Source organism: Erythrolamprus reginae, chromosome 4 (assembly GCF_031021105.1).
Source record: "Erythrolamprus reginae isolate rEryReg1 chromosome 4, rEryReg1.hap1, whole genome shotgun sequence".
Classification (NCBI taxonomy): Eukaryota; Metazoa; Chordata; class Lepidosauria; order Squamata; family Dipsadidae; genus Erythrolamprus; species Erythrolamprus reginae.
The window spans coordinates 113081510-113096930 of NC_091953.1; the positions used below are offsets into that span (position 1 = coordinate 113081510).

General features: G+C 42.1%; 1 protein-coding gene across 4 annotated transcripts in view; it reads right to left on the reverse strand.

Moving 5' to 3' along the window:
- The window catches only part of FGF14 (fibroblast growth factor 14), a 443719-nt gene continuing 428298 nt past the window's right edge, over positions 1-15421 (reverse strand). For all 4 annotated transcript variants that reach the window (XM_070751240.1, XM_070751242.1, XM_070751241.1 and 1 more), the window contains 2 exons: positions 7874-8072; positions 1-1884 (listed from right to left, as the gene is read on the reverse strand). In XM_070751240.1, coding sequence (XP_070607341.1) covers positions 1748-1884; positions 7874-8072 — 336 coding nt within the window. In that variant the 3' untranslated portion in view covers positions 1-1747. The remainder of the gene's footprint in view (positions 1885-7873; positions 8073-15421) is intronic.

The window sequence follows — 15421 nt, forward strand, 5'->3', positions numbered from 1 at the left end:
TTCAATAGTTAATTCAATGTTTAATCTGTTACCACCAAACCAAATAGGAAATCTGAACATTCCATAACAACAATGAAAAGTAAACCAATATTTAAAACCACTTTGAAAAAAAAAGTTCCAAAACTGAAATGGAAAACAAAAATGAGTTTAGACATTTTATACATGATTTTCCAGAACAAAGATACATTTTGGTCCACATCATGCTTCCTGTTTTGAATTTAGTTTCTCAGTATCTACTTTCAAAACTTTATCAATTTATGCATAAGAGTGTTTTGTAAGAATAGCCTGTTACTATTCTTTCATTTTGGCTTCAAGGCTCTCTATCCAAAAAAAATACTAGTATTTATTTCATTTTGTTATCAAAAGAGAAACATTCTTGACCTTGTTCTTTAGTTAGAATTTTCTTAAGTCTGTAGAATACAGGGAAAACCAAAATAATAAGATAGATGCAAGGCACCGAAAATCTAGCAATTTGGTGGCCATAATATCCTAAGAAGCTGGACTGGAAACATAGTGCTGTGGTATAGATAAAATAATATATTGACTGGACTTTGCATGCTAAGCTATCAAAGAAATGCAAACAAATCCTTCAAATATGTTTAAAATCTTTCCTCTCTTTTTAACACTGAGAATATTAAAGTATAATCGGTAACTATCTTTTGCATTGGTGCTGCAGAGAAAAACACAACTTCCTTGCCCATGCTTTGCTGAGTAAGAGTGAACTACAGCCATAAATAAAGATGGGATTACGTTCCATTGTTTAAAAACAGGAGAAGGAATCTATTGTTTTGAAAGAGACGTAGGTAGCAGAATTCCCATTCATTCTAATTTTTTTTCTTTTGAATTTCAGATAAATGAGTACTAGTAGATGAAAAATGAGCCTTAATTCAGGCCTACAAGGCCTACAGAGTTCTTTGGACCCACTTTCTTAAAAATATGTGGGTCTTGCTCGCTGGGCAAGGCAAATGTTACCATTACCAGTAAGTCTGTGATATGTATAAAACACACACACGCACACACAGGGGGTATCAAACATTGGCCTTGAAAGGTTGTTGACTAGCCACACGTGATGCTTTTCCCTCCTTGGGAACATATTGGATTGTATTCGAGCGGAATCCTTATTTGCAATGATCCTATCTTTTACACAGGTATGATTCCCTAACAGGTTTTGGAGGCGCCTCTAATTCTCTGATTGCTTTCCCAACCTAAGCCATCAGCAACACTTCAATCTGAGCAAAAACATAATCCCTGCAAAGGAGTCACACAGACAGCAGAGCAAGCAGCCTCATAAAAAAGAGGAGGAAGAAAAAATCCATAATAGCACAGGTTTTACAGCATCTATCTAGAAATTACTTGTTATTATTCTGTGGGCTACAAAATTTAAACTTAAAACACGGGGGGGGGGAGTTTCTCCTGGGGCTCCAAAGGGGGGAGAGTTATGGGTAACTGTCAGCAGGCAAGATATCAAGTGTACTTGTGAAGTATGCCATTCACATGAGGTGTCACAGTCACAGAAAAGAGATTAAAAGGCATTCCATATCTGGTAGGGCATTCTATGGTCGGAGTTCAGCTGGTCATCCAAAAGTCTTTGCTGTGGGAGGAGTTACAGATCTGGAAGGAGCACAGAGCAAGCCGTCGCTTGCTTCCCAGCCAATCCGCAGACACCAGAGTAGGATAGTCTTGCAAGGATAAAGTGCTCAGCTGTACATAGAGAGTTCAGTAAGTCACAACATCCACAAGGCTCTGGCTATGTGGTCTTACTCTTGTTCACTGGTTTTCCTCCATTCATTATTGCCGATGCACTTGTGCTTTTACTTGGCGTCCCCCCAGCCTTTGGCACTGTTTCCCCAACATCATGTAGAGAGGGTTCTCGGTACATGGCAACTATAGTGTTAGGGAGAAAAGAGAAATCCAGGTTAAGTCAAACAGTATATCATCTAAATATACCACTAGTGTATTTATCATTTTAGTATATCATCTAAATATACCACTAGTGTATTTATCAGTTTAGTATATCATCTAAATATACCAGTACTCCATTGTATAGGTATTCATGCAGTACAGTGAACCCTCGAGTTTCGCGTCCTCAAGTATCGCGAAAGGGCTATTTCGCGAGTTTTCAACCCGGAAGTAAACTCCACCATCTGCGCATGCGTGCCCTTCCACGCATGCGTAGATGGTGGAGTTTCCCCGCCGGGCAGAGGCTTCCCTGGGTCTTCCCCCTTCCCCCAGAGGCTTCCCTGGGACACCCCAGCTCCGCTCCCCAGCTGGGAAGCGGATCTAGGGAGTCCCCACCGCGCGCGCGTTGCTGGGGAAAGCGCGCGCGCTTGGGGACATCCCAGCTCCGCTCCCCAGCTGGGAGGCGGATCTAGGGAGTCCCCACCGCGCGCGCGTTGCTGGGGAAAGCACGCGCGCTTGGGGACATCCCAGCTCTGCTCCCCAGCTGGGAGGCGGATCTAGGGAGTCCCCACCGCGCGCGCGTTGCTGGGGAAAGCGCGCGCGCTTGGGGACATCCCAGCTCCGCTCCCCAGCTGGGAGGCGGATCTAGGGAGTCCCCACCACGCGCGCGTTGCTGGGGAAAGCGCGCGCGCTTGGGGACATCCCAGCTCCGCTCCCCAGCTGGGAGGCGGATCTAGGGAGTCCCCACCGCGCGCGCGTTGCTGGGGAAAGCGCACGCGCTTGGGGACATCCCAGCTCCGCTCCCCAGCTGGGAGGCGGATCTAGGGAGTCCCCACCGCGCGCGCACCCCAGGCGCGAGCAACGGGGTGGGCGGGCGAAGGGCGGGCGGCAGTGGAAGCAAAAACACCATCTGCGCACGCGCAGATGGTGTTTTTACTTCCGCACCGCTACTTCGCTAAAAATCGATCATCGCGTGGGGTCCTGGAACGGAACCCTCGCGATGATCGAGGGTTCACTGTACTTCATTAATCGGCTGCATGCTCCCTGTAAACCAAAGGGCATAACACAAAACTGATAACTGCCCAGGGGACAATTAAACACTGTTTTCCATTCATCACCTGCTTTTACACTGACCCTGTAATAGGCCTCCCTGAGGTCCAACTTAGTAAATATCTGACCTTCTGCTAACTGAACTAACATATCAGATATCAAGGGTAAGGGATATAAATGGTCCACACATAAGTGCAACCTGCCATCCTTCTTTCCCGAAAGAGAACAGGAGCTGCCACTCTGGATCTGGCCAGTTGAATAAAACCCCATTTTAAGTTTTTATCAATATAGGCCCTCATCTTGGCCAACTCTGGGGGGTAATGGAATACGTTTTTGGTTTTGGAAGTGTGGCTCCAGGAAGGATTTCAATGCCACAGTCTGTCTTACAATGTGGAGATAGGATGTCACACTCCTTTTCAGTAGCCACCTGAAAGGGGGTGAATCCGGTACTGGAATGAATGGCATTATTGTATGCTACTACAACATAAGGCAGTAATTCAGCCCAAAAATTTGTTTCTGCACTTATTTCGGTGCAAAATATCAGTGCACCCCTCTTTAACCTGGTGCAGAACTAGGTTTTTGTTTTTTGTTTTAAATTCAACACAATATAAAACCACACATATATACTTGTGTTTTGGCCACATAGTGACTTCCCTCGGGTATATCTATGATTAAAAAGCAAAATATAGAATACGCGCAATCTAAACAAAGCTGTTTTTAAAGTAGAGTGTATGTCTGCCCATTTTCAAAATCCTGTTTTACTATCTGTGGAAAAGTCTAGAAAGGCAGCTATTCGGTGGCAGCAAAAACAACATTGTGACTAAGATATACTGTGGCACGAAATTGTTTTTATTAGAGAAAATTATGAATTGTAAATGTGGTGAGGACAGAAGGGCGTTAACGTGCAAAGGAGAAGGTCTCTGTCATTTCTGTGCCAAGTCTGACAAGCCGGAGAAGAAAAATCCATTTAAAACATCAGTCAGTAACAGTGAATCACATACTCTTATTTAGTATACTGTATAACATAACTGGCTATTATAGAGCAGGATCTTTAGTGTCCATCCTAATCAGCATGATTAGATCACAATCAGATTTTCACTTACCCAGATTAAGCAATATTGCACTCTGCAGAATTTACCACAAAATAGCCATGAATGGAATTTATTAATTAATTAGACTTCTAAGCCGCCCAGCTCCTGTCAGAATTCTGACAAATTGTCACTGTTTCTGATTGCTTAAACTTGGCTTTCTTTGTTTCAATTTTATTTATTATGTGATATCAAGGGTTATTTATAAATAACATGCTAAAGTCAACATAACACATGCTGTGGATAAAAACAAACTTCTATCTCCATGGAAAAGCTCTAACTTTGGAATATGCACCTATCCGAAATAATGAGCATTTGTAAGACTGTACATTTTTATATGTGAAAGTAAGGATCAATAACAATTCAATATTTTTATCCATACCAATAAAAAGCTGCCAATAATGATCAGCGATGGATATTTAGTAAGATTTAACATTAGCTATAAAAAACAAGGTTCTTTTAATAAATAAGGGGAAAACCATGGAAAGAAATTAAGAAACATTGACATCAGGGGTGTCAAACGTACGTTGTCATAGCAGCATCACATGATGCACATTTAATATTATGGTTGATTACACACTCAGTGAGATATTTAGACTGGATTTGACATTTTTATCTACCTATCAAGTCCAGGATATAAACTGTTCCATATAAAGTTGCTTCTTGCAATTGACTGATTTCTGTCAATGCCAATAGTATTCAAATGGTGCTCCTATTGCTTTGGATTGTACACAAGGTACCCATTACTACCCATGTTTTTTTAATGATTATTATACACATAACAATGTGAAATCACAATTGCCACTTCTTTAGCTGGTGCTGGTCTTCATATGCATTGAGACTTTATTATTATGGTTCATAATAATATTTCATTAATATTATTATGCTGTGACAAAGGTGCCTACACGTCTGCCCAACTTGTAGTAGAACATTTTGTGCCCTTATAGGCCTTACAAGCCACCTGCAGACACATTGCGTACAGCCCACAACCCATTAGATGTCAAGGTCTTCTTCGAACACGATGGACGAACATCATCATCATTATTATAGTTAGTCACAAACAGCCAGATATTTCGGCCGATCTGGCATTTCTTTGCCAAATAAATCCTTCCCAAAGACTTGGGATAAGAGGATGTTGTTTTATTATGAGAAAGCTGTCATTGTAGATAATGAAATTTGAACTCTCAATAATTGTTTTTGTTTTTGCATGTGTATTATTATTATTATTATTATTATTATTATTATTTAGATTTGTATGCCGCCCTTCTCCGAAAACTCGGGGCAGTATTGCTATTGTTATAATTAGATTTAAGACATGAAATAGCTGATACGAATTGATGTTTTTGTTGTTGTTTGAAGAGAAGTAAATTTGGAATTTTCCTCTTAAAGGGCAGTTATATAAAAATGAGGGTTAAAAGCCCTATCTCATTCTCCCTGAATGAGAAAGTAAGAATGTAAGAAATGGATTGAAGCACAATGGCATAGATTTATTAGAAAAAAGCAAATAGCCAACCAAAACTTCAACAGCTAATAACGTTTTGAACTTGAAGGAGAACAGAAAACAATCTTTGAAATCCAGATGACAAAATTAGAAAAGGAGGTAGCACAAGATAATAATATATACCGAAACAAAATAGATATATAATGTTGTGGTTAGCTCTGGCCCAGCTCCTGCCCCAAGGAACGTGCAGGTGGATGTGGGGGAGACATCCACATGCTTCAGGCCTGTTTTGCTCCCAGTGGAATCTGCCGATGAAGTCTCCTCTGACCAAGGAGGCCTGAGTGACAGGGAGGAGGAGAGTTTGGCAGACAGCCCAGGAGGAGATCAATCATCTGTATCATCTCTGGATTCTGAACAAGAATTAATGACATATCCACGCATGCGTAGAGTGATGCATAGGAAGCAACAACTAAAGGATTATTACAAAAGTAAATGAGGCCACCTGTGGTTGGGTGGTGCTGCTGTAATTAGTGCTGCTGCTATAAATAGCAGCGTGTGGGTTTGGCCGTTGTGGAGAATTATCTGGTCGTTGTGTTTCATGAGTGTCTTGCTGACTCCGGCCTTTGTTTGTTGACTTTTCACCACTTTGAAACCAAAGCAGAGCAAAGTGTGTTTCACTTCGTGGAAGAAGAAGGGCTGTGACTTTCTTCACAGCTGCAAGCTAAGTACTTACGAACTGATAAGGGACTTGTACAAACTACCAGGTTGTTTTGGGACGGGTGCTCTTTGCAATACAAAAAGAGTGCTTAGTTCATTTTGAATTTTGTGATAAAGAACATTGTTTGGAATTTTCAAACGTGTGTGTGTCTGAAATTTATACCTTTGAATTTTTGGGAGGCTCCTACCAGAGAGTCCGGCAGAACATATAATTAAGAATTTTAATTAAGAATTTGGTAACTGATAGTATATGGTATTGTACTGAAATTTGAAGGTATGCGAATTTGTATATTTGTAAGGGTGGAGAAAAAAAATAAAACATTTATAAAAAAAAAGCTATCGTTTGTTGTGGTTCCGTCTGAGGCCCCTCCGGGAACGGCTGACCTTCTGTCGGTTTCCAGCTCAGAGGGAGAGGCTGAGGAACAGGAGGTGCAGACAGACGAGGAGGAGGAATCCCAGGCTGAAGAAGAGGGAGGACAGCCAGAGTCCCACCAGGGGGAGCTCTCCCCAGCAAGCAGCCTGGATTCCTTAGAGGAAAGTGCACAAGCCATAATTGATCTGCGACAACAAAGAGCTACTCAGAGACGGAATCAATTGGCTAAATACTTTCAGCATTAAAGTGGCAACAGCTGGGTTTGGGTGTGGTGCTCTTGGGAAAGGCTAAAAGGCAGACCCACCCTTCCTGGCTTGTGGAGTTTTATCTTTGAGAGTCGTGGGACCTGACTGTGAACTTTGGCGTCTTGGAATCCTGGTTTGTGCCTTTGACTATTGAAACCTTGGGGGGGGGGGGTGCCAGCAAGAAGCTTGCTGTATTGTCTGGACATCAGGACCCTGCTGTACCGTATTATAGCCTGTCTGTTGGGAAGAACAGGTTTTCCTCTGTGCTTATTTTTTCCAGTTATAAAATACTTTTGGCTTTTACCAGAGTGTCTGGCTGTTTTTTCCAGTTGGTGTTGAGGTCTGGGGGAACCCAGACAGAACATCGTTGTAGGATGTAAACTGTTCCAAAGAAAAAGGCCTTTTGTAATTGACTGATAGCAATTATGTCAGTGCTGCTGGTATACAAGTGGTGCTCCGGAAGTTTTGGGATTGCACCCAAGGCATTTATTACTATTATTATTAGAAATAAAGAAGAACATACTGTGAGCCAAATTTCCCCAGGTGATTTTTTTTCCCACTTCACCTTGGGCTCTGACTTTTCCTTTGGAATAACAGAGTTGTAGTATTTTGTACTGTCAAACAAAATCATTCATATACATTACCTAAGAAATCCTTACAACAGCTAAATAAGAGAGATCAATATTTTTCTCACCCTACAGTGCTTAAAAGGACTGAGTGTAAAAGACTGATGAATTATCCATTGTCACTTGCTGAGTTTTTAGCAAGAATGGGAAAGTCTTACTCATATTCACACTTGGGGATGCTGGAATTTGCTTTCAGAAAAGCTTTCCATATCCCTCCCTAGTTCAAAGACTGCCACCCAAAAGCTTTTCATCTATATTCTTTTCAGATGGGGGGAAAAATCAGACACAAAACACGAAGTAGGGAGGTATCAAACAGAGAGTTAAGGAAACACATGCAAGGGTTCCAGAGTGGTTGTCATTTGAAAGTCAACCTGAAGGGTAACAGGTTTCTGCAATGTTTTGATACATGCGATACTGTGTCAAAGTCAGCTTACCTTCCAATGGCTTCGGTAGAAAATGAGCTGCTGGTTTTGTTTTCTTCACTCTATTGCCTTTCATGACTTGCCCTTCTTTGTTGAGTCCCAAGAACCAGGCCCTACCCGACTCTTGCTGTCTGTATAGCATCGACGAGTAGATTACATAATAGTTTTCAAAAACAGACTCCTTAAACTTACATTCTGGCGTAAAAAGTTCCTGCGAGAGAAAAGAAAAGAAGTTAGAAGAAAATTCCAAACAGTGGCTGTGGTTGTTCTTTGTATTACTTGCGACTACTCTGTTTTCCCCAAAATAAGACCTATATATTGTTCTGGTGGAAGTTTATTCTTTTCTGCCAGCGTGTCCCAACCACCCGTAATTACAGGGTAATTAGTCCAAAAAGACACACACCACACGATAGAAGGAAAACCAAAAATCTTTATCAACAGAAAAGCAGAAAAAACTCCCTTTTTAAATGTCAAAGGGATTTTCTGGTACACACAAGGCACAGGTTAAATGCAATCCAATTTCTCACCCAGTAACTGGGAAATTGAGTCCAATTCCAAAGTCCAGAAAGTCCACACACAGTCTTGAACAGGGAAACAGCAAAACCACGATCTTGACGAAACTATGAATCAGATAAACTTCCGCAAGGCTAAACCAGCACGCTGCTCTTTTTATCTGTAGCACTAATTACAGAAGCCCCACCCAGCCACAGGTGGCCTCACTTATCTCCTGTAATAATCCTTCTGTTAGTTCTCTCCTATGCATCACTCTACGCATACGTGGTTCTGTCATAAGTTCTTATTCAGAATCCAGGGATGATAAGGATGATTGATCTCCTGGACTGTCTGCCAAACTCCCCTCTTCCCTGCTACTCATGCTTCTTTCGTCAGAGGAGCCTTTGTCGGGAGATTCTATCAGGAGCAAAACAGGCCTGTGGCATGTGGATGTTTCCTCCACAACCACCTCCACATTCCTTGGGGCAGGAGCTGGGCCAGAGTCAACCACAACATATATATATAAAATAAACTGTAGCACATTTATGCTCAGGCCTAATATAAGCCCTACACCCCCAAATAAGACTTATTTAAGAGCCTGCGCAACCGGCTGTCCGTCCATTCCGTCTGGTTGATTGCGGTGTTATGACCACGAGGTTAGACAAGGTTGGATGGTGCAACTCCCCCACACAACCCACACCATCTTACCACAGGGTGCCTGTAGCCAGGCTACCTGCACCCTATCACCTGCTTTGTGGTGGCAACACCAGCAAACATGTGCAGCAGGAGCCCCTGTGCCCACTGGTCCAGTTCTTCTGTTTGTTCATGTCCGCAACAGAACAGGAGGCTGAGTAATGAGTTGGTGCCATGGTCGTATGGTGAGGCAGGTGTCAGGATGTTGTTTGCGTAGATGCCACTCAGCCTCCTGCCCTGCCCAAGAAACTGGAAGAAATGGGCCTCCCATACATGGGGAGAAAAGTAAGACACTGCCAGAAAATAATCCCTAGTAAAACCAAAATAAGCCCAAAATAAAATAAAACCCAGTTTTCTTTTTGGAGAAGGTGACGTTTAATCCAGGCGGAACTTTGCAGAGGGCCACCATACTTGGGCAGATACTGGCAATTAAATCCATGATTTATTTAAAAAAAACTTTTTAAAGTTTTTTTTTTAATCCATTAAATGAAATGAATTCATTCAATGAAAATCAGTTTCAGAGTGTAACAGTGAATCACTATAAGTGGTCCTCAACTTACAACAGTTCGTTTAGTGACCACCATTCAAGGCTACAATGGTACTGAAAAAAAGTGACTTATGATCATTTTTTTCAGTTTTGAAGCATCCTCAAGACTATGCGATTAAAATTCAGAAGCTTGGTAACTGATTCATATTTATGACAGTTGCGCAGTCTCAAGGTCATATCATCACCTTTTGTGACCTTCTGCCAAGGAAAGTCAATGGGGAAGCCACATTCAGTTAACAAACTGGTTACGAACTTATTAATTGCAGTGATTCACTTAACAGTTGAGGCAAGAAAGATTGTAAAGCTCACTTAACAAATGTCTCACTTAATGACATAAATTTTGGGCTCAATTGTGGTCATAAATCCAGGACTATCTGTATAGTGTTCGGAAACTTCAGATCGTGCAGAATGCAGCTGCGAGAACTATCATGGGCTTTCCCAAAAATGCCCATGTAACACCAACAATCTGCAGTCTACATTACTTGCAGATCAGTTTCCGGTCACAATTCAAAGTGTTGGTCATCACCTACAAAGCCCTTCATGGCACCGGACCAGGGTATCTACAAGACCTCTTTCTGCCGCATGAATCCCAGCGACTGGTTAAGTCCCACAGAGTAGGCCTTCTCCGGGTCCTGTCAACAAAACAATGTCATTTGGCGGGGCCCAGGGGAAAAGCCTTCTCTGTTGCAGCCCCGGCCCTCTGGAACCAACTCCCCCCGGAGATTAGAATTGCCCCCACCCTCCTCGCCTTTTGTAAGCTCCTTAAAACCCACCTCTGCCATCAGGCATGGAGGAACTGAGATATTATTTCCCCCTAGGCCTTTACAATTTATGCATGTTACGTTTGTTTGTAGGGATGTTTGGTTTTACAATAAGGGTTTTTTAGTTGTTTTAGTATTGGATTTATATGATGGTTTTTATTACTGTTGTTAGCCGCCCCGAGTCTACAGAGAGGGGCGGCATACAAATCCAATAAATAGATAGATAGATAGATAGATAGATAGATAGATAGATAGATAGATAGATAGATAGATAGATAAATTTAGTAGTGCAACTAGGTAATTGTAGACTTAAAGATCTTAAACTTTATCCATCAACCAAGGTATCACATCACCTGTGAAGCATAATGTTTATATTTCCTTTCTCCTGTCCATCTCCCTTTCCAGCTTTAAACCATGTGCCACAAACAGTTTGATCCATAAACACAAAGCCAAGAGCCAGAATGAAATTATGTTCCTCTCTGCTGCCCAGATGCTAGACACATTTATTTTAAAATAAGTACATTTTATTGCAGAACACGGTAACATGCATTTGAAATAAAAATGAAATCAATACCTCTAACCATATACAGAACAAAGAGCTGCCCTATGACCATAAAATCTTTGATTTTTTTTTAAAAAAGAAAACCAGACAGAAAGTTCATGCTTTTGCTGCCTCCCAGCAATAGGGAGGGAGGGATGAATTTTGGCTACCCGATTCTGGAATATACAGGTTTCTGCACTGGGAAAGATTAGGGCTAGGGTTGACATTTGAAACATGTCCACAAAAAGCACTATGACATCAAAGACACCCATTATTATTATTTTTAAAATTATTTTTCATTCTAAGAGAAGAGAGTTGCTGTGCACTTGAGTAATAAAATGATAGTCACTTAAGGTTACAAAAAAAATGCTATCCTTAGTAAAGGATTTTTAGAGTTATAAGAACAAGCTTCCTAACAGACAGGAAGCAGCAGGTGAAGCTAGGAAAAATCACATCAGATACATGTACAATTAGCACAGGTGCCCCCCAAGGCTGTGTACTCTCATCACTTCTCTTCTCTCTATACACTAATGACTGCATCTCAAACGATCCACCTGTTAAACTACTGAAGTTTGCAGATGATACAACAGTGATCGGACTCATTCGAGACAATGATGAATCCGCATAAAGATGGGAAGTTGAACAACTATCCTTGTGGTGTGTCCAGAACAATCTGGAACTGAACACACTCAAAACCGTAGAAATGGTGGTAGACTTTTAGAGAAACCCTTCCGCCCTTCCATCTCTCACAATACTAGACAACACAGTATCAACAGTAGAGACCTTCAAATTTCTAGGTTCTATCATATCTCAAGACATAAAATGATCACCTAACATCAAAAACATCATCAAAAAAGCACAACAAAGAAGGTTCTGTCTGCGCCAGCTCAGGAAGCTCAAACTTCCCAAGGAGCTGCTGATTCAGTTCTACAGAGGAATCATTGAGTCTGTCATCTGCACCTCTATAACTGTCTGGTTTGGTGCTGCAACCCAACAGGATCGACACAGACTTCAGAGGATAATCAGAACTGCAGAAAAAACAATTGCTGCCAACCTGCCTTCCATTGAGGACCTGTATACTGCACGAGTCAAAAAGAGGGCGGGGAAAATATTTACTGACCCCTCACATCCTGGACACAAATTGTTTCAACTCCTACCCTCAAAACAGAGCACTGCACACCAAGACAACTAGACAGAAGAACATCACTCTACTAAACAAATAATTCCCTCAACACTGTCAGACTTTCTACTAAATCTGCACTTCTATTCTACTAGTTTTTCTCATCATTCCTTTCACCCATTTCCTCCCATGTTGACTGTATGACTGTAACTTATTGCTTATATGCTAAGATTTTTATTAATATTGCTTCTTCATTGCTTATTTGACCCCTATGACAATCATTAAGTGTGGTACCACATGATTCTTGACAAATGTATATTTTATGTACGCTGAGAGCATATGCACCAAGACAAATTCCTTGTGTGTCCAATCACACTTGGCCAATAAAGAATTCTATTCTATTCTATTGAGCAAACCTGTTAAAAAGTAACCTATCTGTGATTCATTGTCATTCAGTTGTATTTGGCTGCTCAGCAACCAACCATGAAAAAAATTATAACAAGCGCAAAGCGAAAGCTTCCAATCTAAAATTTTTCTGTGCATTTATATGTAAGAGATATTAAATGTAATTTTAGGCTTTTACAATCCCATTCACTTATAAATACTTTTATTAACAATGGGCTGTTATTACACTTTGAAATGTAGGGACTGCAAGTAATTCAACAAAAAATTCTGTGGAATTATTTTCAAAGAACATTGTACAGATTGAAAAAGAAAGGGTCAATTATCTTTACATCAGACTTTAATGTTGCAAAACAGCATTTTCATGGACTACAAATGTATAATATGAGGCAGGGGACTCCAATCCCGTGGCACTACCAGACCATGAGCTGTTCAAAGCCAAGTCACCGAGAAGTAGTGGACAAGCGCACACATCGCCCCTCCCCTTGTGTGAGTGACAAGAGTGAACACATACACCTGTAAGCAACCGGCGCTATATCTACTACAAGTGAAGGGCTACCAATGTGAGCGTGGCTTATGCAGGACCCCCTGCATTTTCTTTCAACATCGATGGTGAGACCACACTTGGAGTACTGTGTACAGTTTTGGTCACCTCACCTCAAGAAGGATATAATGGAACTGGAAAAGGTGCAAAAAAGGGCAACAATTATGATCAAGGAAATGGAGGACCTCCCTTATGAAACCAGGTTGCAACGCCTTGGTCTCTTCGGCCTTGAAAGACGGCGTTTAAGGGGTGACTTGATCGAAGTGTATAAAATCATGCATGGGATAGAAAAGTTGGGTAGAGAAAAATTCTTTTCTCTATCACACAATACTAAGACGAGGGGGCAATCCCTAAAACTCATAGGTAAGAAAGTGAGGACAAATAAAAGGAAATATTTCTTCACCCAGAGGGTCGTTGGTTTATGGAATTCACTTCTAGAAGAGGTCGTGACAGCTGTCAGCCTGGATAGCTTCAACGCAGGATTAGATGGATTCATGTATACCAAGGTATCGGTGGTTATTGAAACGGATGTCCGAGTGCCACCTCTAGGTTGGTTGAGGCAATCTGGATTCCATTGGGTACCATTTGTTGGGGCTTAAGGGAAACACAACCCAGTGAGATTTTGTTTTTGTGCATGCGCAAGAAGTAAAATCTCATGAGAGGACATGCGTGTGAGCATGATTTCGGCAATTTTTTGCTTCTGTGAATGCATGGAAGCAAAAAAAATTGTCAAAATTGTGTGTGTGTACATCCTCTCACAAGATTTTGCTTCCTGGTCATGCGCAGAAGCAAAATCTTGCTGGGACGCATGCACGTGTGGACAGCAGGTAGGACAGGGTGGAATGCAGTTCCACCGGCGGAAATGAAGATGCGTGCGCAGCTCCAGCTGATCGGCGGCTGTCACTTCCTGGATTACTGGTCTCGGCTCAGCTCTCCTTTTTCCCCCTGCTGCTGTCTCTGCGCTCCTTGCTTTTTTCCTCTTTCCTCCTTTCTGGCCTCGGACAAGCTTCCCTCTCTCTTGCCTGGCTCCCCTCCAGCCTCACGTGGCCACCTCCTGCCTGAGGTGCAAGCAGAAGGCGTGGGTGGAAGTGACGCTGGCAGCATTTATGCTTCTGTCAGCACCCGTTCGCCTAGCTACCCAGCCTGAGGTGGGGCAGCAACCCAGGAAGGACTGCGCGGAGAAACAGGAAGCAAATTGTCACCCCAGAGAGCGACACTGGTAAGGTTGTAAGTTGAGGACTTAACAGTTCACACTCCCACCACATCACATGGCTGGCAATCACTCCTACCCAGTCACATAACCATTAAGCCACACCCACAAAATAAGCCGCACCCATAGTGTGGCAGTAACAATTTTGGCTGCCCATTACTAGGTGCACGTGTGTTGATGTAGAGCTGAGTACACATTGTTCCAGTAGCAGCAGTAAATAGCAACCCGCACCTACAAAACATCTTATTCAAAACACAATTGAACAGAGAGGGACCAGCAACGGAGTAACTCATGAGTTTTGATACATGAACTTCAGTTTTGGCTCATGTCTTTTCCACCAAATGATGTTCTTGAGCTCTCTGGTAGAATCCTCCCAAAAATTCACAGATACAAATTTCAGACAGATACAAATTTTATAACGAAAAGTCAAATAAACTAAGCACTCTTTTTGTATAGCAAAGAGCACTGGTCTCCAAACAAACTGGTAATTTGTACAAGTCCCTTATCAGTTCTGAGATACTTAGCTTGCAGCTGTGAGGCAATTCACAGTCCTTCTTCTTTCACAAAGTGAAACACACTTTGCTCTGGTTTAGTTTCAAAGCGGGGGAAAATCAGCACACAAAGGTCGAAGTCAGTAAAGCAGGCACGAAACACAACATTCAGGTAATCCTCCACAATGGCCAAACCCATAGGCTGCTATTTATAGCAGCCTCACTAATTACCACAGCCCCACCCAACCACAGGTGGCCTCATTTTCTTTGATAATAATCTCTCAGTTGTTGCTGCCTATGCATTGCTCTCCGCATGCGTGGCTGTATCATTAACTCTTATTCTGAATCCAAGGAGGAGCTAGATAATTGATCTCCTTCTGAGCTGTCTGCCACACTCTCCTCCTCCCTGTCACTCATGTCTTCTTGGTCAGAGGAGCCTTCATCAGCAGATTCCACCGGGAGCAAGACAGGCCTGCGACATGTGGATGTCTCCCCCACATCAACAGTCCTTGGGGCAGTAGCTGGGCCAGAGCTAACCACAGCAAATGGACTCCAGGGCTGTTCTGTTTAATGATTTTAAGCTGATGCAAGGCTGACACCATATTTGCTTCTATTGCCAAAATCAATATATAGTAATCCCTCGTTTTTCCAGGGGGTGCGTTTCAAGACCACCCGTGAAAAACGAATTTCTGTGAAGTAGAGGAAATATATTTTTTTATGTATTTGGACTTTTAAAAGCCACCCTTTGCATTAAAGAGC